We start from the raw sequence: 26591 nt of genomic DNA on the forward strand, positions 1-26591 counted from the left end.
CTAGGTTGTCCAAGTTTTTGGTATATAATTGTTCATAGTGGTCTCTTTTGATCCTTTGTATTTCTGTGGTATCAGCTGTAATGTCTCCTCTTTCATTTTTATTTATTTGAATCCTTTTTTTCTTCATCTAGCTAAAGATTTGTCAATTTTATATTTTAAAAAAAAAAACACCTTTTAGTTTCACTGACTTTTTTCTATTGTCTTCTTTGTTATTTCCTTCCTTCTGCTAACTTTGGGTTTAGTTTGTCATTCTTTTTCTAGTTTCTTGAGGTGTAAAGTTAGGTTGTATGTTTGATATCTTTCTTTTTTCTTGATGCAGGTAGTTATTACTATAAACTTCGTTGTTAAGATGGCTTTGACAGCATTCCATAGTTTTGTATATATTGTATTTCTATTTTCATTTGTTTCAAGACATTTTTTTAAATTTTTCTCTTGATTGATTCTTTGACCCACTGGTTGTTCAGGAGTGTGTTAATTTGTGCATATTTGTGATTTTCTAACTTTCCTGTTACTGATTTCTAGTTTTATAAAATTTGTGGTTCAAAAAGATATTTGGTATGATTTCAATCTTCTTAAGTTTATTAATACTTGCTTTGAGCCCAAACATATGCTCTATCCTGGAAAATGTTCCATGTGTGCTTGAGAAGAATGTATATTCTGCTGGTGATGGATGGTAGGTTCTATAAATGTCTGTTAGGTCCATTTGGTCTAACATATGGTTCAATTCCAATGTGTCCTTGTTCATTTTCTGCCTGAATGATTTATCCGTTGCTGAAAGTGGAGTATTGAAGTCTCCTACTATTTAAATTGTTGTCTCCTTCTCACTTCAGATATATTAATATTTGCTTTATATTTTTAGGTGTTCTGATGTCATTCTATTTACAATTGTTATAGCTTCTTGATGAATTGCCCCTTAATTATATAATGATCTTCTTTGTCTCTTGTTACCATTTTTGGCTTACAGTATATTTTCTGTAATATAATTATAACTATCCCTGCTCTCTTTTGGTTTCTACTTGCATGAAATATCTTTTCCATCGCTTCATTTTGAGTGTGTCCTTAAAGCTGAAGTGAGTCTTATAGGCAGCATAATGTTGGCTGTTGCTTTTTTTATCCATCCATCCATCCACTCTATGTATTTTGATTGGATTATATAATTAATTATAGTTAGGTAAGGATTTACTGATGTCACCTCATTAATTGTTTTATGGAATCTTTGTGGCTCCTTTGTTCCTTTCTGCCTCTCTTGTTGCCTTCCTTTGTGAATTGATGATTTTCCATAATGGCTTTCTTTGATTCCCTTCTCTTTATCTCTTATGGATTTGCTTAGTTTTTGCTTTGTGCTTACTGTGAGGGTTACATAAAACATCATATAAGTCTATTTTATGCTGATAATTTAACTTTGCATACCCAAAACTACTCTTTTACTCCCCCCCTTTTATGTTTTTGGTGTCACTGTTTACATCCTTTTATATTGTATCTCTATGAAGAAATTATTATAGCCATAGCTAATTTTTAATATTTTGTCTTTTAACTTTTATACTAGAATTAAGAGGTTAACACACTACCATTCTACAGTATTAGGATATTCTGAATCTAACTATATGCTTACCTTTACCAGTGTGTTGTATATTTTTATATAATTTTTTGTTATTAATTAATGTCCTTTCATTTCAGCTTGAAGAACTCCTTTCAGTATTTCTTGTAAGGCAGTTCTGGTGAACTTCCTTAGGTTTTGTTTGTTAGAGAAAATATCTCACCTTCACTTTTGATGGACACCTTTGCTTGTTAAAGTATGCTTGGTTGGCCATTTTTTTTTTCCTTTTAGCTCTTATCTGGAACTGATGAGCCATTGCTAGCTTTGAAGATGGAAGAAGGCCATGAGGCAAAGAATGTACACAGTTTCTAAATGCGTAAAAAAAATTCTTCCACAAAACCTGTAGAAGAAACACAGCTCTCCTAACATCTTGATTTTAGCCTAGTGAGACTCATTTTGGATTTCTGACTTCCAGGAGTGTAAGATAATACGTTGTGTTGTTTTAAATTGCTAAGTGGTAATTTTGTTACAGTAGTAAGAGGAAAATAATAGAGTCTCTGGTGCTATGTTTTCTTATTGTGTATAAGGAATTCTGGTAATAAAAATTTTGTGAAAAAATGAAACAAAAATGAAAGCCAACTGATAATGTAAGCAATGGAGTTGAATATATAATGTAAAGAGAGAAAAATAAAGTGATTAATTACCTAATAGAGATAATTACTTTATCATCTAATAGTGATTACATCATCCTGAAAAAGAAATTTTTGATACATTAAGGAGGAGAATGCTGAATTTGGTATTTTAGATCTATGATATAAACCTTTCCTCAATAAAGAAAAAAGAAAAACATGTCAAAATTTTTTCAACAAATGCTCTAGCCAAAGCAAAATAGTCACAAGTGAAAGATAAAATGTAGTAAAAGTTGAAAAGGTCATTTATGAGGATAGACTCAGGAAGCATGTGACTCTTGATGGATATGCAATATGAGAAAAAGCAATGGGATAGAAATCTGTAAAAACATATTCATGATTAAAAAAAATCACAGAGGGGCGCCTGGGTGGCTCAGTTGGTTAAGCGACTGCCTTCGGCTCAGGTCATGATCCTGGAGTCCTGGGATCGAGTCCCACATCAGGCTCCCTGCTTGGCAGGCAGTCTGCTTCTCCCTCTGACCCTCCTCCCTCTCATGCTCTCTGTCTCTCATTCTCTCTCTCACAAATAAATAAAATCTTAAAAAAAAAAAATCACAGAGACTCTCGTGCAGCCTTTGTTTTCAACTTAACTTTTTATCAATGCATATAAACATTTTAAAAAATGTACAGATCAGCTCAATGAATTTTCAGAATTTAATACATGGTGCTCATGTTACCAGCACCCAGAAACAATATTCAGCACTCTAGGAGCTCTCTTTTCTAATCACCCATTTCCAAGGACAACTATTATCTTCACTCCTAACACTATAGATTAGTTTTGCCAAATGCTGATTTATCAGTGGATTCATACAGGATCTACTCTTTTGTGTCTGGCTTTTCCCCCCCCTCAACTATGTTTGTATGATTTGCTCATACTGTTGAATATAATTGTAATTTGCTCATTCTCATTTCTGGCAGTATTTCATGATATGAATATTCCATAATTTATTTAAACTTCATATTATTGATGGGCATTTGGATAGTTTGTTTTGATTATCAAATAAATAGTGCTGTTATAAACATTTTATATCTTTGGTGTACAGAAACATGCACATTTCTGTAAGGGATGTACCTGGGAATCGTAGACATGCCAGGTTCAAAGTCTGTATACGTTCAGTTTTAGTAGAATTGGCAGCTATCCAAAATGGTTGTACTAATTTAAACTCCCACCAGCATGTCAGCCTTTTATTCTAAGAAAATGTAGGTTTCAATTTTTTTAAGTTTTTTGTCTGTTTCAAGTTTTTATTTGAATTTCAGTTAGTTAACATACAGTGCAATATTAGCTTCAGGTGTACAATATAGTGATTCAACAATTCCATACATTACCCAGTGCTCATCACAAGTGCATTCCTTAATCCCCATCACCTATTTCACCCATCCCCCCACCCACCTCCCTTCTGGTAACCATCAGTTTGTTCTTTATAGCTGAGTCTGTTTCTTGGTTTGCCTTGCTCTTTTCTTCCCCTTTGCTCATTTGTTTTGTTTCTTAAATTCCACATATGAATGATATCATACAGTATTTGTCTTTCTCTGATTGAACTTATTTCACTTAGCATAAAACTCTCTAGCTCCATCTATACTGTTGCAAATGGCAGGATTTCATTCTTTTTTATGGCTAAGTAATATTCCATTGTGTGTGTGTGTGTGTGTGTATATGTATATATGTGTGTATATATATATATGTATATATATGTGTGTATATATACATGTATATATATGTGTATGTATATATATATATACTACTTCTCTCTTATCCATTCATCAGTCAATGGACACTTGGGCTGTTTTCATAATTTGTCTATTGTACATGCATATATCCCTTTGAGTTAGTATTTTTGCATTCTTTGGGCAAATACCTAGTAGTGCAATTGCTAGATCATAGGGTAATTTTATGTTTAACTTTTTGAGGCACCTCATGCTGTTTTCCACAGTGGCTGCACCAGTTTTCATTCCCACCAACAGTACAAGAGGGTTCCATTTTCTCCACATCCTTGCCAACACCTGTTGTTTCTTGTGTTGTTGATTTTAGTCATTTTGACAGGTGTGAGGTGCTTTTGGAATTGTCAATATTAATTATAAAGTTGTATTCAGTATAATGCAAAAAAAATGAAGTGAAATAACTGGAAACTGAAGAAATAGAAATTTTTTTGCAGAGGATAAGATTTTATACGCAGAAAACCCAAAAGTATGTACAGATAAACTATGGATCGAATTAAATTAATTAAACAAATTAAAAGGCAAATTATAATTCATTAGCAATAGTCTGAAAATGAAATTTAAAGTATTTCTAATAACACTCTGAAAAGTCCAAATGCCGAGGAAAAACAATAAAATATGTACAAGATTTATATGCTGAAATATAAAATATACTGAGATAAGTTACCAAAATCCTAAATAAGTAGGGAGATATGCCTTTTTCATGAGTTGGATGACTCAATAAAGTTAAGATGACAATGATCCTAAAACTTACCTATTGATCCTTGCCTGGTCATGTCAAGAGTAAAGGGATTCTTCCTATAATATTAATTTATTTAGACAATGTTGGGTAGAAGTCAAATCAATATGTTTGCCTCTATAATAACAGGACTATAATTAAAGACTAGAAAAAAATCCAATTTTATGTATCTATAAAATTGATTCAGTATTATTTTACTGGTAGCTAAAATCCCTAAAAATTATTCATTGTAAATTTAAGAGTAAAAGATATATCTAAACTGTATCAGGTGAAGATTTATGTTAGACAAAAAGAATTTTTCTCTCTTTTGTGAACTCATATATTTTTATAAGAGAAAAGGGATTTTTAATTGATTAAAGATACAGCACATATTAAAACCATTGGAAATACAAATAAAATCCTATGGAAACACACATGTCTACTAGTCTATGTAACCACACAGAGAATACATAGAATTCTATTTCTGACAAATAGGAATATATCTTTGTTTTCAAGTCACTAGGTACCATTTATAATATTTTGCTATGTATCATTCATTATATAATAGAAACAATTCAATAACTTCCAAACTCCAAATATGATACAAGCCACAGTCTTTAACATAAAGCAAAAAAGTAGACATTAATTACTAAAATATAAACACAAAAGACTTTGCCATTAAAAGGCACTATCTCAGAAGACTTTTGGGTAAAACAGAAACCAAAATTGCAACTACATTCTGGATATGTTCTATCTCTTGGTCAACATGGTGATTTCATGTATACGTGTGTGTGTGTATAGCTGGGTTCTTCCCATAGGAAGTTCCATGGACTTCCTATGTTTCCTATTTGTATTCTCCCCTTACAACTATTATTGTTTCATTATTTCTTAGAAGTTTTTGTTAGAAAGTTGGATTATAACTTATTTCTGCTGTGTTCCATTTTTTAATTGCTGGGTTAAAAATTTCATGTTTTTGTTAACTTTTTTCTATTGAGTATTAAAAATCTGTATTAGTTTGCTAGGGCTGTCATAACAAAAATGCTATAGGCTGGAGGACCTCAACAACAGAAATTTATTTCATCATAGTTCTGGAGGCTGGAAGTCCAAGATCAAGGTACCATCAGGTTTGATTTCTCATAAGGCCACTCTCCTTGGCTTACAAATGGCTAACTTTTTGCTGTGTCCTCACATGGCCTTTTCTCTGTGAATACATATCCCTGGTGTCTCCCTATTCTAAGGACACCAGTCTTATTAGATTAGGGCTCATTCAAATGATCTCATTTAACCTAATTGCCTATTTAAAGCCCTATATTGAAATGTAGTCACATTCTGAGGTGTACTGGGGGTTAGAACATCAAAATGTGAATTTTGGGGGACACAATACAGTCTAGAATAGGTCAGTAGGAAAGTTGTCCTGTTCTTCATCACATTTTTTCATATGGTATCTTGGCATGAATGCTGTGTCCATTCCCTTTTTATTTCTTATATTAGAATTAGTTGGATTTTTCTCTATAATTAGGAGACTCTTGACTGTGTGTGTTGACTGAGTGGGGGTTGGTTTCTCAGGGCTGTTTTCTAGTCTTTACCTCTCAAGGGCTCCCTTCTTAAAATATGAAACATTTTCTTTTAGAAATGGTTTGGTTGCTAAGAACTGGTATAAAACAGTTTTAAAAATCAGTCAAATTTGTATCAAAAGATTTACAAGAAGAACTATTTGAAAATAGCGTCTGGTAGTCCATAAGAGTAAAGCAGTCTTAAAAAAAAAAAAAAAATTGTTGGGAAGGTCACTCCGGAATATGAAACTATACGTTAGTTTTAAACTCAAGTACCTAAATCTCTAGCTAAATGCTCTAGGATAGAACTTTACTTTCCTTCAGCCTTTCAGTCCTATCACTCCCACCTACACATATACCATGATTCAAAAAACAACTTTTCCTTGATTAGTGATTGATTGTATTTCTGCAAGGAACTCAGTTAGCTCTAGAATTTAACCAGTATTATTTGCCATAAAAAGGTCAGTAGCATTCCAAGGAAACTTAAACTATTTACCTTCCAAATATAAATATATATAGTATAACTTTATTTTTATGGAAATTCAATTTTCTATAATAATTCCATTGGCTATAAAATTATTTGGCTTCTAAAGCTAATAACAGATTAATTTTGTTATAGCAAAACTTACAGAAGAAAATAAATAATTATTTTTTTAAAACATAGGCATCAATATGGCATGTTTTGTAAGGCAAAGAATTACCAATTTTTTTAGCTGGAGTAAACAAGATACTGTATATGAATAGTTTTAGGTATCAAAATAATGATCAATATGTAAATGATATACTCATACCTGACAACCAGAGAAAAATATTATTCCCCAGATCCTCTTTAAATTCATCATTAAAAAAATTACTCGATTCTGGAAATGCTTCCTGGAATGTTGCATAGATGGCCTGTGCCAAACAGTCAGGATACACCTACCAAAAATAGAGTCATATTAGAATAATTTTATATTTTATATAGTATATGTCAGCTACCAAAGAAATTATTATTAAGTATGTGAAAATACGTGTCCCTTTTTTCTTATAGCTTGCATTTGGCCACTTATAACTTCTTTGTACCCCTAATTGAGGGACATGAACAAAGAAGAGTTGAAAATAAAGTCAATTTGGCTATTTGTTCACATTTTAGAAAATTTAATTTGGATAAAAAGATGAAGTTAACAATTAAGATAAAGTTTGATGATTCTATTTTAAGTTTTGATGATTATTTCATTTAGAAAATTTAATTTGGATAAAGGATGAAGTTAACAAGATTATGTTTGATGATTATATTTTAAGATAAAGTTTGATGATTATTTCATTTAACCTTGGTATTGTTATCCTCTTTTAGAAAGTGACATATACAGATCATTATAATAAAAAGTATATTTATGTATTTTTTAATTAAAATATAATTGACATATAACACTGTGTAAGTTTAAGGTATACAACATGTTGATTTGGTACACTTACATATTGCAATACGATTACCACTATAGCATTAACTAACACCTCTATCACCTCACATAATTATCATTCTGTGTGTGTGTGGGGGGGTGGTAAGAGTAGCAAGCATATTTTTATTTATTTATTTATTTATTTTTACTTTATTTTATTTTAAAGATTTTATTTATTTATTTGACAGAGAGAGTGAGAGAGCACAAGCAGGGGGAACAGTAGAGCGAGAGGGAGAAGCAGACTCCCTGCTGAGTAGGGAGCCCGATGCAGGGCTCGATCCCAGGACCCTGAGATCATGACCTGAACCGAAGGCAGATGCTTAACCATCTGAGCCACCCAGGCATCCCGCAAGCATATTTTTAAATAACTTAAGTCTGTTTAGGTGAGTTAATATATTGCAGTTACTACTGTATTATTTACATATGAAAACTATGATCGGATATCAACAAATATATGGTTCTACCATTATTCTATTAGACTTAAAATCCCTAAACTACTAAATTCCTCTTAGGAAGTAACTAAACATAAAAGTTACATTTTTCTTTAAATTTTTTAAAAAAATTTTTATTTATTATTCTGGTACTCAGCAACCAAATAAATATGTAAAATCACATTTAGCCCTTAATATTAAATGTAAAATTTTGCAATCTAAGTGTCCCTTAGAGGTCACTGTCCCAATCCTGGGGAGTGTGTAAATGTTCATTTATACAGCAAAAGGGCTTTGCAGATTTCATTAAGTTAAAGATCTTAAAATGGGGAGATTATATTGGATTATCCAGTGGGCCTTAATTGCAATCACAAATGTCTTTATAAGAGGAAGGCTATGGAAATTTTTACTACAGAAGAGAAGAAGGCAATGGGATGGCAGAGAAAAGAGAGTAGAATAATATGACCAGAATCCAAGAAATGCTGGCAGCCACCAGAAGCTAGAAAAGGCAAGAAATGGATTCTCCTTTAGGGCCTCTTAAAGAAATTGGCCCTGTTGATACCTTGATTTTAGTCCTGGAAGACTCATTTTTGGACTTCTGGCTTCTATAACTCTAAAACAATGAATTTTTATTGTCTTAAAAGTCACTAAATTTGTGATAATTTGTTATAGCAACAATAAGAAACTAATACAGTCATCTACTCCAGGTGGTAAGTGATAATATTTGCTGATAAGTGATAATATTCTTTGAAGAACTCCATGATTTTTTTTGGTGGTGGTGGTGGGGAATGCTTTAACATATTTGTATATTTAATTTTACTGAAATGAATCATGAACATTTTTACTACCAGGAACAATCATATATTTTAGCATAAAAAATCATACTATTAAAATTAAAAGGTTGAACAAGGTGAATAAGGGGAAATTCTAAAAGCTTTCTGTGAATATCTCATCTTCATGATAAAGGATCAAGTGTCAAATTGTGTTGGGAAAATTTCTGAAGGTCTATCATTGTATGACACTGGAAGAAAGTGAAGTAAAAGTCACACTAAATATGTTTAGATTCAGCTAATTTGTACTGAATAGTGGGACATGACGATGACTTTAAAATTCTTAAAAATTAATAAATTTCTCTTTGTTAGGTCCAAGGTAAATCAGATGAGCAAGCAGTAACAAAACCCTGACTTGTTTGAATGAGTTAAAAATAATGGAAATTTGTTAATAAGAGATAAGACTTTATTTCTACTTAAACAGCTCTGGGGGAAATAGATGTATAGCAAGTTGTCCTCATTCTCAAGCATAAATGGGAAGTATTAAAAGAAGACTGAACCCAGGCCAAGGGGTCAAATCACCAAGATGTACATCTTATTCTCAAAGAGGCTTTGAATCTTGATTAAACAACTTCTTATTTCTCCTCATAAAAAGCCACAAAAATAGGGACCCAGAAGAAAATCAAGTCGTGATTTGAGAAAGGTTATAAATATAACATCTATCGAAAGGCATATCCATCCCAGGGGAGAACATTTGGACCAAAAGTGTAGGGCTATAAATTGGAGAATGGGGGATATGCAATGGTGCCAGTACTTTCTTTGCCCACTTTAAATAGGCCTGTTATCCTTTTCTCAAGAGCATTATGTTAAAGCATGCTTGATTTCATCAAACCATGTGGGTAGGCTAGGCTCATTCACCACAAAAGGATAGACTAAGTAAAAGATTATGGATAGGAGAAACAGCTGTTTTTGTCATTTCTAGACAATTTGCCAAAAATCCTAACCATTAACTAGCTTTTATATGGAAATAAGAAAAAATATTTCAAAATTAGCAGAGAAAATCCTAGTCCATCTTTCAGAACACCACTATTCTACAAAATGACAATTTATGAATCACAGTTCTAATCAAGCCCTTCCAGCTATGGAACTGAGAGACTAAATGTGTTGCCAAGATCACCCAGGTAATTAGTAGCAGATTCTGAACATGAGACCAAGTCTTATTCCCAGTCCACTACTGGTTTCCTTTTATAGACACTGCACATATATGGCTTTGAGTAAGAAAGATAGGTGAAGACTGAACATATTGTCTGGCAATGTAAGTTTGTTTATATTTTCATTGTGAAGGATATTTTACTGTTTTTAAGTTTGTTTTACCCAAGAAAACAGTTATCAACTCCAAAATATGAATGTATATCTGATTTACAGATGTCAACACAACAAAGCATCTGAATGTGACTTCTGCTTTGAGGTGCTGGATGTTTAAATTTAAAAGTATGTAATGAAATTCCTACACATTTTATTTTTCTTTTATTTTTATTATTTTTTTAAATACTGTAATGTATTATTTGTTTCAGGGGTACAGATCTGTGATTCAACAGTCTTACACAATTCACAGCACTCACCATAGCACATACCCTCCCCAATGTCCATCACCCAGCCACCCCATTCCTCCCAACCCCCTTCACTCCAGCAACCCTCAGTTTGTTTCCTGAGATTAAGAGTCTCTTATTGTGGGGCACCTGGGTGGCTCAGTTGTTAAGTGTTTGCCTTCAGCTCAGGTCATGATCCCAGTGTCCTGGGATCAAGTCCCGCATCGGGCTCCCTGCTCTGAGGGAAGCCTGCTTCTCCCTCTCCCACTCCTCCAGCTTGTGTTCCCACTCTCCCTGTCTCTCTCTCTGTCAAATAAACAAATAAAATCTTAACAACAACAACAACAACAAGAGTCTCTTATGGTTTGTCTCCCTCTCTGGTTTTATCTTGTTTCATTTTTCCCTCCCTTCCCCTATGATCCTCTGCCTTGTTTCTCAAATTCTTCATGTAAGTGAGATCATATGATAATTGTTTTTCTCTGATTGATTTATTTCGCTTAGCATAATATCTTCTAGTTCCACCCATGTGGTTGCAAAAGGCAAGATTTTGGTTTCTTGATGGCTACATAATATTCCAGTGTGTGTGTGTGTGTGTGTGTGTATTTATCACATCTTCTTTATCCATTCGTCTGTTGATGGACATCTTGGCTCTTTCCATAGTTTGGCTATTGTGGACATTGCTGCTATAAACACTGGGGTGCAAGTGCCCCTTCAGATCACTACAATTGTATCTTTGGGGTAAATACCCAGTAGTGCAATTGCTGAGTCATAGGATAGCTCTATTTTCAATTTTTTTGAGGAACTTCTGTACTGCTTTCCCGAGTGGTTGCACCAGCTTGCATTCCCACCAACAATGTAGGAGGGTTCCCCTTTCTCCGCATCCCCACCAACATCTGTCGTTTCCTGACTTAACTCTAGCCATTCTGACTAGAGTTAAGTCAGGTATCTGACTAGGTATCTCATTGAGGTTTTGATTTGGATTTCCCTGATGCTGAGTGATGCTGAGCACTTTTTCATGTGCCTGTTGGCCATTTGGATGTCTTCTTTGCAGATTTCTGTTCATGTCTCCTGCCCATTTCTTGATTGGATTCTTTGTTCTTTGGGTGTTGAGTTTGATAAGTTCTTTATAGATTTTGGATACTAGCCCTTTATCTGATATGTCATTTGCCAATACCTTCTCCCATTCTATCGGTTGGCTTTTGGTTTTGTTGACTGTTCCTTTACTGTGCAAAAGCTTTTTATCTTGATGAAGTCCCAATAGTTCATTTTTGCCCTTGCTTCCCTTGCCTTTGGTGATGTTTCTAGGAAGAAGTTGCTGCGCCTGAGGGCAAAAAGGTTGCTATCTGTGTTCTCCTCTAGGATTTTGATGGGTTCCTGTCTCACATTTAGGTCTTTCATCCATTTTGAGTCTATTTTTGTGTATGGTGTTATGTGTCTGTTTTTGTGCCAGTACCCTACTGTCTTGATGATTACAGCTCTTGATGATTACAGAAAAATGATAATTTTATAGGTAAAAAAAAAACCAAGAATATACACAGAATAAGATAGTGGCTTTCAAATTATCAATATGCAAACAAAATACCTATACCACACTAAGGAGATTCTGTAAGACTTTTAGGCAATGGAATACAATATAATGAGGGGGAAACATAACTTTTAAAACATGACCATTACTTACTTTACTTCAGGAAATTTGCTTTCAAAGTAACAAAATATGTTCTAATAGGTGTTTAAATAAAATGACTATTTTTAAAATTTCATTTGTTCTAAAAATGCTTAGTGTAACCAGTTAATTTCTATGTTTACCTGAAGGAATGCATCTTTTCGACTTGTAGGGATGCTCATGAAAAGTATCACATAGCTTTCTGAAATTCTGTCGAACAAGGAATCTTGATTTTCTCTGTCAGGCTTAAAAAATAAAACATGTATGAAATTAAAAACATAAATGTTACAATTTAAAGTTGGAATTTGTACACATAATGTCAGTAATTTTATTTATTCTTAAAAGGCAGATCAGTTGCTGCAGTGAGAATGAGCAAGGGTTTGGTACCATGCAGAGCTGAATTTGAATACTGGCTTTATTATTCATTAGTTGCCTTACCCTGGGCTAGTTAATCAGTCTTAGTTTCTTCATCTGCCAAATGTATGTAAAATATACATATGTAGTAAAATAAGGACAAGAATCATGTTTAGTTTGGCTTTGTAATTCAAGCACTTAGCACAGTGCCTGGCACACAGAAAGCACACATTTGATGAGTTAATGAAGGTTCCTGCATTAAAGCTGGCATGTAGAGGCAATCAATGATTATTACTTTCTCTTGTCCTATATATCAACTCCAACTCTATCATTATCAGTAACTCAGTATGAAATTAAAGCACTTACTAGGATGAGACAACCACAGCCAGAACTAGTAAAATTGTGACATGATGGCTAAACTAAGACATGGTAAATATGTTGTAAGAAGAAAAAAATGTATAGATAATAATAATGTCAATATTATAGTAAAGTCCTGAGAGGATGAGCTTGGGAAGATGATATAGTAGGGATTCCTGAGCTCACCCCATCCACATTTACAGCTAGGTTATCATCCATATCCAAGTTAGTAAACCAGAGCTCAATTTGAAGAATGGCAGAACAAACTCTACAACTAAATTTAGAGAAGAAATTGCCTCTGAAACATTAGGAAGGTCAGAAAGATAGAGAGAGACTGCCCTCAGGAGGGAGGGAGCTGCTTGCCTGAAGAGGGCAGAGAAATGGGCCCTCACAACAGGCAGCTCACACAGGGAAAACTAATCTCCATAACATTTGGCTTTAAAAACTAAAAGGGCTGAATTCCTCCTGTTTGATAACCAGTGCTTTAAAAGTCACCTAACTCAGCACTGGGTGAGCCAGGAGGTCAAGTGATAGCTGAGTCATCACCCTTAAAGGGACAGCAGCCTGTGCAAAGAGCCAACATAAAAATGACAGTTTACACAATGCTGGGGGCAAATGGGAAACAGATCTGTTCATACTGACTTCAGATGTGTTGGTAGACTTCTCCAAAAATGAGGGAGCTGGCAGGCGCCTTTTCCTTCCCCACTCCCCAGCATAAATACAAAACCACCTGCAGGAGGCAAGGCTATAAAGACACTTATAGCCTTGGCCCAGGGCTCAGGGCAAATTTTGTTAAAGCTGCATGTGTGCCCTGTCCAGCTGCCAGGTGCACAACTGCTGCTGTGTGCCACACCCAGCCACCACACCATGCCTAGCTGCATGCCCCCAGCCACCACGCCATGCGTAGCTGCATGCCCCTGGCCACCATCACATGCTGGGCCCAGCCTTATGCTCCCGGCTGCCCTGGCACACAGTTCCCAGGTAAAGCAGCATGTTGGGGGATCCAGCATAGGCCTAGTGGCCCAATGCAAATCTTGCTAACACTGCTGCCCCACTTCCAATTTCCCCTTCAGGCAAGTCCCCTCAGAACTGGCCTGCCTGAGTCCCATTAACACCACGGAGAGGAAGCACAGCCCACAACAGGCAGAGTCAGTACAGATGACTGCACAGAAAGGAAACGTGACTCAAACACAACAGCAGGTTATAAGCAAAACACATAGGATACTCTCCTTAAGTGCCAGGTTCTGGTGAACAGGGGACACTACACTGCAGCGCACTCTAGGGTCTCCCCTTCATAAAGTCACTACTTTCAAGAGCAGAAGACATAGCTGACTTTCTTAACACAGAGAAACAGACACACAGAGGTAGATAAATGAGAAGACAGAGAAATTTATCCCAAATGAAAGAACAGGACAAGGCCATAACCAGAGATCTAAGCAAAGCAGATATAAGTAACACACCTGATGAAGCATTTAAAACAATGATCATAAGGATACTCACTGGAATTGAGAAAAGAGTGGAAGATATGAGTGAGAGCCTTAACACAGAGATAAGAAATAACATAGTGGAGATAAAGGGCTCAATAAATGAAATGAGAAACACGCTTGATGGAATGAATAGCAGGATGTCAGAAGCAGAGGAATGAATTAATGACAGAGAAGACAGATTAATGGAAAGTAATCAAGCTTAACAAAAGAAAGAAAAAAGTTATGCAAAACTAGAAAAGACTTGGGAACTCAATGACTCCATCAAATGCAATAATATTCGTATTATAGGAGTCCCAAAAAAAGAGAGAAAAGGGGCAGAAAATTTATTTGAAGAAATAATAGTTGAAAACTTCCCTAATCTGGGGAAGGAAACAGATGTCCAGATCCAGGAGACACTAAGAACTCCTATCAAAATCAATAAAAGCAGACCCACACCAGACATATTGTAATTAATTTTGCAAAATATAGTGATAAAGAAAAACAAATCTTAAAAGCAGCAAGACAAAAGAAGTCAGTAACTTACAAGGGAAAACCCATAAAGTTAGCAGGAAATTTTACAACAGAAACTTTTTAAGCCAGAAGAAGGGAGTGGCATGATATATTCAAAGTGCTGAATGGGAACAATCTGCAGCCAGGAATACCTATCCAACAAGACTATCATTCAGAGTATAAGGAGAGATAAAGAGTTTCCCAGACAAACCAAAACTAAAGGAGTTTGTGACCACTAAATCAGCCCTGCAAGAAATATTAAAGGGAACTCTGAGTGGAAAGGAGAGACCAAAAGTGACAGTGTAACACAAAACAGGGAACACAAAAGTAATAAAAATGAATATTTCTATAAAAAATAGTCAAGGGTATAAAACATGATACAATATATCTAAAATGTGGGTGGAGGGGAGGAATAGGTTCAAACTTTAACAACCATCAATTTAATATGGACTGATATATGCAGAAGAAGTTATATGCAAACCTAATGGTAACAATATGCCAAAACAACTAATAAATACACCAAAAATAAAGGGAAAGAAATCCAAATATATCACTAAAAAAATCACCAAAACATGAGAGAAAGACAAGAAAGGATCAGAGAAAATCTTCAAAGACAACCACAAAACAAGTAATGAAATGGCAACAAATGCATATCTATCAATAGTTACTCTAAATTTAAATGGACTAAATGCTCCAGTCAAAATACATAGGGTGACAGAATGGATAAAAAAAATAAGACCCACCTATATGCTGCCTACAAGAGACACATTTTAGACTTAAGGCATCTGCGGATTCAAAGTGAAGGGATGGAGAAACAGCTATTATGCAAAGGATGTGGATGTCAAAGGAAAGCCAGAGTAGCAATACTTAAATATAGGACAAAACAGACTTTAAAACAAAGGCTGTAACAAGAGGCAAAGAAGGACATGATACAATAATAAAGGAGACAATCCAACAAGAAGATACAACAATTGTAAATATTTATGCACCCAACATAGGAGCATCCAAATACATAAAATAGTTAATAACAAACATAAAGGAACTAATCAGTAATATAATAGTAGTAGAAGACTTTAACACCCCACTTGTATCAATGGACAGATCATATAGACAGAAAAGCAACAAGGAAAAAATAGCTTTGAATGATGTACTGGAACAGATGGGTTTAACAGATATAGTCAGAACATCCCATCCTAAAACAGCAGAATACAGATTCTTTTCAAGTGTAAGCAGAACATTCTCCAGAATAGATAACATATTAGCCCAGAAAACCAGCCTCAACAAATTTAAGAAGATTGAAGTCATACCATACATCTTTTATGACCACAATGCTATGAGAATAGAAGTCAACCACAAGAAAAAATCTAGAAAGACCACAAATAAATGGAGGTTAAATAGCATGCTACTAAACAATGAATGGATCAACCAGGAAATAAAATAAGAAATAAAAAAAGTACAAGGAAACAAATGAAAATGAAAACACAGCAGTCCAAAAACCTTGGGATGCAACGAAAGTGTTTCTAAGAAGGAAGTTTATAGCAATACAGTCCTATCTCAAGAGACAAGAAAAATCTCAAATAAATAAACAAACCTTACACCTAAAGGAGCTAGAAAAAGAACAACAAACAAAATCTAAAACCAGCAGAAGGAAGGAAATATAAAGATTAGAGCAGAAATAAATGATACAGAAACTAAAAAAAAAAAAAGAACAGGTCAATGAAACCAGGAGCTGATTCTTAGGGAAAAAAAAAAATCAATAAAATTAATAAACTTCTTCTTTGCTGATTTGGATGCCTTTTATTTCTTTTTGTTGTCTGATTGCTGAGGCTAGGACTTCTAGTACTATGTTGAATAGCAGTGGTAATAATGGACATCCCCGCTGTGTTCCTGACCTTGGGGGAAAAGGTCTCATTTTTTTTCCCATTAAGAATGGTATTCGCTGTGGGTTTTTCATAGATGGCTTTTATGATATTGAAGTATGTACCTCGATCCCTAGCACTGTGAAGAGTTTTAATCAAGAAAGGATGCTGTACTTTGTCAAAAGCTTTTTCTGCATCTATTGAGAGGATCGTATGATTCTTGTTCTTTCTTTTGTTAATGTATTGTATCACATTGATTGATTTGCAGATGTTGAACCAACCTTGCAGCCCAGGGATAAATCCCGCTTGGTCGTGGTGAATAATCCTCTTAATGTACTGTTGGATCCTATTGGCTAGTATTTTGGTGAGAATTTTTGCATCCATTTTCATCAGGGATATTGGTCTGTAATTCTCCTTTTTGATGGGGTCTTTGGTTTTGGGATCAAGGTAATGTTGACCTCATAAAATGAGTTTGGAAGTTTTCCTTCCATTTCTATTTTTTGGAACAATTTCAGAAGAATAGGTATTAATTCTTCCTTAAATGTTTGATAGAATTCCCCTGGGAAGCCATCTGGCACTGGGCTCTTGTTTGTTGGGAGACTTTTGATTACTGCTTCAATTTCCTTACTGGTTATGGGTCTGTTTAGGTTTTCTATTTCTTCCTGGTTCAGTTATGGTAGATTACACTTCTCTAGAATGTATCCATTTCTTCCAGATTGCCTAATTTGTTGGCATATAGTTGCTCATAATATGTTCTCATAATTTTTTGTATTTCTTTGGTGTTGGTTGTGATCTCTCCTCTTTCATTCATGATTTTATTTATTTGGGTCCTTTCTCTTTTCTTTTTGATAAGTCTGGCCAGGGGTTTATCAATCTTATTCATTCTTTCAAAGAACCAGCTCCTAGTTTCGTTGATCTGTTCTACTGTTCTTTTGGTTTCTATTTCATTGATTTCTGCTCTGATCTTTATTATTTCTCTTCTCCTGCTGGGTTTAGGCTTTATTTGCTGTTCCTTCTCCAGCTCCTTTAGGTGTAGGGTTAGGTTGTGTATTTGAGACCTTTCTTGTTTCTTGAGAAAGGCTTGTAGTGCTATATATTTCCCTCTTAGGACCACATTTGCTGCATCCCAAAGATTTTGAATAGTTGTGTTTTCATTTGCATTTGTCTCCATGAATTTTTTTTTCAAAGATTTTATTTATTTGACAGAGAGAGAGAGAAAAGCAGAGGGAGAGGGAGAAACAGGCTCTCTGCAGAGCAGAGAGCCTGATGCGGGACTCAATCCCAGGACCCTGAGATCATGACCTAAGCCAAAGGCAGATGCTCAACCAACTGAGCCACCCAGGCGCCCCTGTCTCCATGAATTTTTAAAATTCTTCTTTAATTTCCTGGTTGACTCATTCATTCTTTAGTAGGATGTTCTTTAGCTTCCATGTATTTGAGTTCTTTCCAACTTTCCTCTTGTGATTGAGTTCTAGTTTCAAAGCATTGTGGTCCAAAAATATGCAGAAAATGGCCCCAATCTTTTGGTACCAGTTGAGACCTGATTTGTGACCCAGGATGTGATCTATTCTGGAGAATGTGCTATATGCAGTAGAGAAGAATGTGTATTCTGTTGCTTTAAGATGGAATGTTCTGAATATATCTGTTAAGTCCATCTGGTCCAGTCTGTCATTCAAAGCCCTTATTTCCTTGTTAATCTTCTGCTTAGATGATCTGTCCATTGCAGTGAGGGGGGTGTTAAAGTCCCCTACTATTATTGTATTATTATTGATGTGTATCTTTGATTTTGTTATTAATTGCCTTATATAATTGACTGCTCCCATGTTAGGGTCATAAATATTTATAATTGTTAGATCTTCTTGTTGGATACATCCTTTAAGTATGATATTGTGTCCCTCTACACCTCTTACTACAGTCTTTGATTTAAAATCCAATTTGTCTGATGCAAGGAGTGCCACCCCAGGTTTCTTTTGATGTCCATTAGCATGATAAATGGTTTTCCACCCCCTCACATTAAATTTGGAGGTGTCTTTGGGTCTAAAATGAGTCTCTTGCAGACAGCATATCAATGGGTCTTGCTTTTTCATCCAATCTGATACCCTGTGCCTTTTGATTGGGACATTTAGCCCATTTACATTCAGAGTAACTACTGAAAGACTCAACTTAAATTGCGAGAACTCATACAGGAATTCAGTAAAGTGGCAGGATATAAAATCAATGCACAGAAATCAGTGGCATTTCTATACACCAACAACAAGACAGAAGAAAGAGAAATTAAGGAGTCGATCCCATTTACAATTGCACCCAAAACCATAAGATATCTAGGAATAAATCTAACCAAAGAGGCAAAGGATCTGTACTCAGAAAACTATAGAATACTCATGAAAGAAATTGAGGAAGACACAAAGAAATGGAAAAACCGTCCATGCTCATGGACTGGAAGAACAAATATTGTGAAAATGTCCATGCTACCTAGAGCAATCAACACATTCAATGCAATCCCTATCAAAATATCATCCACTTTTTTCAAAGAAATGGAACAAATAATCCTAAAATTTGTATGGAACCAGAAAAGACCCCAAATAGCCGGAGGAATGTTGAAAAAGAAAAGCAAAGCCAGTGGCATCACAATTCCAGACTTCAAGCTCTCTTACAAAGCTGTAATCATCAAGACAGTAGGGTACTGGCACAAAAACAGACACATAGATCAATGGAACAGAATAGAGAGCCCAGAAATGGACCCTCAACTCTATGGTCAACTCATCTTTGACAAAGGAGAAAAGAATGTCCAATGGGAAAAAGACAGTCTCTTCAACAAATGGTGTTGGGAGAATTGGACAGTCACATGCAGAAGAATGAAACTGGACCATTTCCTAACACCATACAAAAAAATAGACTCCAAATGGATGAAAGACCTAAATGGGAGACAGAAATCCATCAATATCCTAGAGGAGAACACAGGCAGCAATCTCTTCGACCTCGGCCACAGCAACTTCTTGCTAGACACATCTCCAAAGGCAAGGGAAACAAAGGCAAAAATGAACTATTGGGACTTCATCTAGATAAAAAGCTTTTGCACAGCAAAGGAAACAGTTGACAAAATCAAAAGACAACTGACAGAATGGGAGAAGATATTTGCAAATGACATATCAGAAAAAGGGCTAGTATCCAAAATCTATAAAGAACTTACCAAACTCAACACCCAAAGAACAAATAATCCAATCAAGAAATGGGAAGAAGACATGAACAGACATTTCTGCAAAGAAGATAGATCTCCTCAGGCAAGGGAAACAAAACAAAAATAAATTATTGGTACTACATCAAAATAAAAAGCTTCTGCACAGCAACGGAAAAATCAACACAACTAAAAGGCAACCTACAGAAGGGGAGAAGATATTTGCAAATGACATATCTGATAAAAGGTTAGTATCCAAAATATATAAAGAAATTATAAAACTCAACACCCAAAAACCAAATAATCCAATTAAAAAAAGGGCAGAAGACATAAACAGACATTTCTCCAGAGAAGACATCCAGATGGCCAGCAGAGACATGAAAAGATGTTCATTATCATTTACCATCAGGGAAATGCAAATCAAAACTATAAGGACATATCACCTTACTTCCATCAGAATGGCTAAAATCAACAACACAAGAAACAAAAGGTGTTGGAGAGGATATGGAGAAATGGGAACCCTCCTGCACTGTTGGTGGAAATGCAAACTGGTGCAGCCACTCTGCAAAACAGCATGAAGGTTCCTCAAAAAGTTAATCCAACTTATGATCCAACAATCCCACGACTGGGTATTTATCCAAAGAATACAAAAACACAATTCAAAGTGATACATACACCCATGTGTTTATGGCAGCATTATTTACAATAGCACAAATATGGAAGCAGCCCAAGTGTCCATCAATGAATGGATAAGGAAGATGTGATATATTGCAACGCAATATTATTCAGCCATAAAAAATGAAATCTTGCCATTTACAATGACATGGATGGAGCTAGAGTGTATAATCCTAAGTGAAGTAAGTCAGTCAGAGAAAGACAAATGCCCTATGATTTCACTCATATGTAGAATTTAAGAAACAAAACAAACGAGCAAAGGGAAAATAAGAGACACAGAGAGAGAAACCAAGAAACAGTCTTTTAATTATAGAGCACTGATGGTTACCAGAGGGGTGGGGATTGGGGTGTTGTGTTAAATAGATGATGGAGATTAAGGACTGCAGTTATTGTAAGGAGCACCAGGTGATGTATGGAATTGCTGAATCACTATATTCTATATCTGAAACTAATATAACATTTATGTTAACTGGAATTAAAATAAAAACTTTAAAATAAAGCACTAGCATCCTGAATTCTTGCTCTATTAAGCAGTGCAAAAGTGAATTAGAGTCTACATACATGAATTAAGTAATAAAAATAAAGAGTCCAGGGCGCCTGGGTGGCTCAGTCGGTTAAGCGGCTGCCTTCGGCTCAGGTCATGATCCTGGAGTCCCAAGATCGAGTCCCGCATCGGGCTCCCTGCTCGGCAGGGAGTCTGCTTCTCCCTCTGACCCTCCCCTCTCTCATGCTCTCTGTCTCATTCTCTCTAATAAATAAATAAAATCTTTAAAAAAAAATAAATAAAGAGTCCAAATTTATCCATAATGTCACTTATAGAAGCACAAACTGGCATTAATCAATTTTGGTAATAAACACCAAAAATTATCAAATTTAGTCATAGTTTTCTACAAAATTGGCAAGCCAAACGAGCTGGGATTTATAAATGCATAGGACCTTAGACCTAAAATGGAAGTTGGTTACCACCTAGCTTAAATCCCTCTATTTTAGTGATTGCATTAATGGTCAGAAAGATTACGAGGTTTAAGATTATACAAGTTAAGTAATTGAGAGCCAGACCAAAATCTAGATCTTCTAAGACCCAACAGAGCTCCCATACTTGTGTAATAAGTTAATGGAAGGACAAAATAGCAAAAATAATAAATATTAATAGTTAGCAATGTTTGTAATAGACAGTGGTTCTAAGATACAGGGTTGTGTTAGAATTAAATGAGATTCTATATATATATGTAACTTAGTAGTCAAGAAATTTAGCATGCTTCAACTATACAATCTATACTTAACGTGTATGAAGAATAGAAATGATCTCAAACAGAAAGTTCCAGAATATATGTTTAATTAATATAAGTCAACCTAGTGCCCATACCATAAATACCTCCACAGGAGACTAAACGGCAAGATGGTATGGTCATTTTTAATAAATATTTTGGTATGGGAGCGCCTAGGTGACTCAGTCAGTTAAACTTCTGCCTTCGGCTCAACTCATAATCTCAGGGTCCTAGGATTAAGCCCCACATTGGGCTTCCTGCTCAGCAGGGAGTCTGCTTCTCTCCCCTCCTTCTGCCCATCCCTCCCACTTTGTGCTTGCTCACTCTCTGTCTCTCTCTCAAAAATAAATAAATAAAATCTAATAAATAACTTAGTAGCTAAATATTTCAGTATGCTTGAAAAGAAAATGTGTCCTGCAGCTGTTGAGTATTCAGGTTACCAGCATATCTATTAGATCAAGCTATTTAACATATATTAAATCATACTTGCATTCTGGGAATAAATCCCATTGGTCAGAGTATATAATCCTTTAATATGCTGCTGAATTGAGTTTGCTAGTGGTTTGTTGAGAATTTTTGCATCAATATTCATCAAAGAGGATATTGGTGTGTAGATTTTTTTGTTTCTTATAGTATCTTTGGCTTTGGTATCAGGGAAATGCTGGCCTCATAGAATGAGTTAGGAAATGTTCCCTTGTTGATTGTTTGGAAGAGTTTGAGAAGATTAGTATTAATTTTTTTATGTTGCTAGAATTCATCAGTGAAGCCATCTGGTAGAGGGCTTTTCTTTGTTGGGAGGTTTCTGATAACTGATTCAATCTCCTTACTAGTTAGTTATAGGTCTATTCAGATTGTCTATTTCTTCACGATTTAGTTTTGGAAAATGGCATGTTTCTAGGAATTTGTCCATTTCCATATAGGTTATCCAATTTTGTTATCACACATTTGTTCATAGTATTCTGATAATCCTTTTTATTTCTTTGGTGATAGTAATGTTCCCACTTTAATTTCTGATCTTAGTAATTTGAGTCCTTTGTCTTTTTCTTAGTCAATCTAACTGAAGTTTTGTCAATTTTGTTGATCTTCTCAAAGAACTAACTTTTTGTTTTGTTGATTTTCTCTATTGTTTTTCTATTCTCTATTTGTCTCCATTCTAATCTTTATTATTTCATTCTTTCTGCTAGTTTAGGGTTTAATTTGTTCTTCTTTTTCTAGTTCCTTAATGTGTAAAGTTAGGTTGTTGATTTGAGATACTGTTTTAAAATGTGTTTACAGCTATAAATTTTTCTTTTAGCATTGCTTTTACGACATCTCATAAGTTTTGTTATGTTGTATTTTTGTTTTCATTTGTCTCATGGTATTTTATAATTTCTCTTGTGATTTCTTCTTTGACCTTTGGTTATTTAGGAACTCTTATACATTAATGATGGGAGTATTAATTTGTACACCCAGTTTGGAAACAATCTGGCATTATCTTGTTAAGGTGAACATTTTCATACCTAACAACTCATCAATTCCATTCCTTCTTCATGTATTTTGTAATTTTTGTTTGAGACCTGGACATCTTCATAGGACAGTAAAAACTGAGGTATTTATGCTTGGATATAGGTGTGCTTCTTCTTTTATTAGCCTCTAGGGGTTTGAGTCAATTAAGTGTTAAGCTGTATCTGGGTTTTATTTCTGCTATGCTTACTGTCTGTGAAACAGAGACTTCCAATTCCTCTGAAATCACCTCTTTTTAGGATTCCTGAAGGACCGGCTTTTGGATTCATTGATTTTCTCTAATTTCTTGTTTTTCAGTTTTTCCTTTTATTAGTTGCCTCTCTGATCTTTATTATTTCCTTTCTTCTGGTTATTTTGGGTTTATTTTATTCCTCTTTTTCTAGTTTCTTATGATAGAAGCTGAGGTCATAGTTTTTGAGATCTTATTTCTAATATAGTTATTTTAGTCCTCTAAATTTCTAAATACTGCTTGAGTTACATCCCACAAATTTTATTTTATATTTTTAAAACATAATTATTTATTTATTTGAAAGAGAGAGAGAGAGTGAATGCATGAGCAGTGGGGGAGGGGGAGAGGGAGAAGCAGACTCCCACTGACCAGGGAGCCTGATGCAGGGCCTGATCCCAGGACCCAGAGATCATGACCTAAGCCAAAGGCAGATGCTTAACCAGCTGAGCCAACCAGGCACCCCACATCCCACGAATTTTAATGTGTATTTTCATTAAATTCAAAATACTTTCCAACTTCTCTATTGATTTCTGGTTTGACCCACAGTTACTGAGAAATGTGTTATTTAGTTTCCAAATATTTGAGGATTTTCTGGATAGCTTTCTGTTGATTCATTTATAATTCCATTTTGGTCTGAAAACATACTGTGTTTGACTTAAATTAGTTTTAAATTTATTAGGATGTTTTCCTAGTCCAGAAAGTAGTTGGTAAATATTTAATGTGTTCTGTTGTTGTTGGGAGGAATATTTAATAAATGTCAAATTAGATCAATTAAGCTGGTTGACAGTATTGCTCAAGTCTTCTATATCATTATTGGTTTTCTGTATAGTCTACTAATTATTGAGAATGAGGTATTGAAACACCTAAGTGTACTTATGAAGTTTCCCATTTATCCTGAAGTTTTAAAAGTTTTTATTAAATGTGTTTCAAAGCATTTTTATTAGGTGCATATATCTTTAGGATTGTTATGTTATATTGATGAATCAACCACTTTATCATCATACAATTACTCTCTTTTTCCCCTGGCAACATTCTTTGTTTTGAAATCTACTCTATATGATGAATTCAAAAAAGTTGTTAATTTTATAGGTTATATGGCTTTTCTTTGTTGTTATATGAATGGGAATGATGTGCTTTCCAGCTTTCTGAGTCTTTTTGGAAGCCCGAGTCTCAAGGGCAATTTTTAAAAACATTAAGCATATTGAAATATCATTACTAAAATTCTTCTAGTCAAACATCATCAGGGAAACTTTTGTCATTAGCCTATACATTGGCCAGCGATTTTTGGAACACTGTGTTCTAAAAATATAATAATAATAATAGTAATAATAATAATGACAATGATGATGGTGATGATAGATACATCCACTGAACACTTACTATATATGTAGCTCCATATAAACAAACAACTTTACATGTACTTTCTCATTTAACCCAACAAACATGTAAAGTAGGTGATTTTTTTATTTATGAAAGATTTAGAGAAGTAAATAACTATTCTAGGTCACATCATTTACTAACTGGGTAAACTTGTTTTTGAAAGCCAGATCTCTTAACTCTATTATATTGAATCTCATATTACATTTATATAGTATTTCATAGTTTACTAGGTGTCTTCTCATTCATGTCACTTTTAATACAACAACCCTAGGGGAAAAAAGCAGGATATATGTTATCTTCTACCTGTTTTGTTTTTTAGAGATGAGATAAGTGAAGCTCAGGAGTGATTTTTTGACTAGCCCAAAGTCTCAAACTTGGGAAAACAAGATTTAAATTCTAGTTTTCTGGATCCAACTTCAGTATTTTTTCTACTAGACCAAGTTATCACTAAATCATGGGCAATAAACAAAGGAAATTTGGTTTTATATTAATCATATAACAATCACTGAAATAACTTTTAGAGCCACCATACTGAAGCATGCTATATTCTAGAGTATGATTATATATTTTTTCATATTATACTCTTGGTAACTAAATTGAACAAGTGGTTCATGGTTTTACTATATTCCAGGTATAAAACCAGTACTATTTATTCTTCCAAAGTAGATAGAACTTACGTATTTTGCATCCATTTTAACATATATATTTATATATATCATATATATATTTAACAATAAACCCTCTTAGAAATAAAATCATAGATAAAATGCAATGAACTAAACAGATGAAAGAGGAAGAGTTCTAGTTAAATAATGGAAAGTTTGCTTCAATTTGATCTGGACCCCCAAATTGCCCCTTTCAGTTCCCTAGAACACTAGCAGAACACTGATCCAGCTGAATATATTGCTTCTTGAAACATGTCAAAAATCATGACACTAGAAATCTTATTAAATTATAATGTTTTAAAATTATTACTAAGTTATTACATTTTAATTTCAGAAAACTAGTTTCTAGAGAATAGTTTGATTAAAGATAAAAAATTCTAGGGGCACCTGGGTGGCTCAGTTGGTTAGGCATCCAACTTTTAATCTCAGCTCAGGTCTTGATCTCAAGGTTGTGAGTTCAAGCCCCACACTGGGCTCCCTGCTGGGCATGGAGCCTACTTAAAAAAAAAAAAAAAGGAAATGATAAAAAATTCTAATTCCTTGTTATTCCCAAAATAATCTTATAAATGTAGTGAGTCATTAACATTTTTGTGTTAAGTCTGTGTTTGTTCAAAGCAATAAAATCCTATTATTGCCTGACAAAAAAAATAACTAGAACACTGCTAAATTATGTTTTCTTCAAAAACTTGTTATATATAATCTCAACGGATTTAAGTGGGAATGTAGTGTTTCTCTGTTTTCATGGAAAAACATAAATTGAGGATCCAGATCTAGAGAAAGAAATTTCAGGTAATGAAACTCCTGATTTCACAAATTTTCCTCAGCAATTATCTTTATATTTCTGATATACCATTTCCTATGCTTCATCCAGAGCTCCTAACAATATCAGAAATATAGGACAGATATTCTTAACCTAGAGTTAGTCTAATCTATAGTTTATTCTAACATAAAGCACCAACTGAATGGTTTGTACCAATTTCTTCATGGTGTAAAATTCCTGTGACAATCCATAAGCAGATTTGTGTGAGTAATTTGAGCTGGGGAAAGG

At 34.5% G+C, this 26591-nt stretch overlaps 1 protein-coding gene across 1 annotated transcript in view; it reads right to left on the minus strand.

The window, feature by feature from the left end:
* FAM227B (family with sequence similarity 227 member B) overlaps positions 1 to 26591 on the minus strand; it is a 210121-nt gene that overhangs the window by 153369 nt on the left and 30161 nt on the right. The window contains exons 8-9 of the mRNA XM_034994680.1: positions 12246 to 12347; positions 7005 to 7131 (exon numbers count right to left, since the gene is read on the minus strand). Coding sequence (XP_034850571.1) covers positions 7005 to 7131; positions 12246 to 12347 — 229 coding nt within the window. The remainder of the gene's footprint in view (positions 1 to 7004; positions 7132 to 12245; positions 12348 to 26591) is intronic.

The sequence above is a fragment of the Mirounga leonina genome, unplaced genomic scaffold (genome assembly GCF_011800145.1).
Source record: "Mirounga leonina isolate KUSES-001 unplaced genomic scaffold, KU_Mleo_1.0 Mir_91, whole genome shotgun sequence".
In the NCBI taxonomy this organism is placed as follows: Eukaryota; Metazoa; Chordata; class Mammalia; order Carnivora; family Phocidae; genus Mirounga; species Mirounga leonina.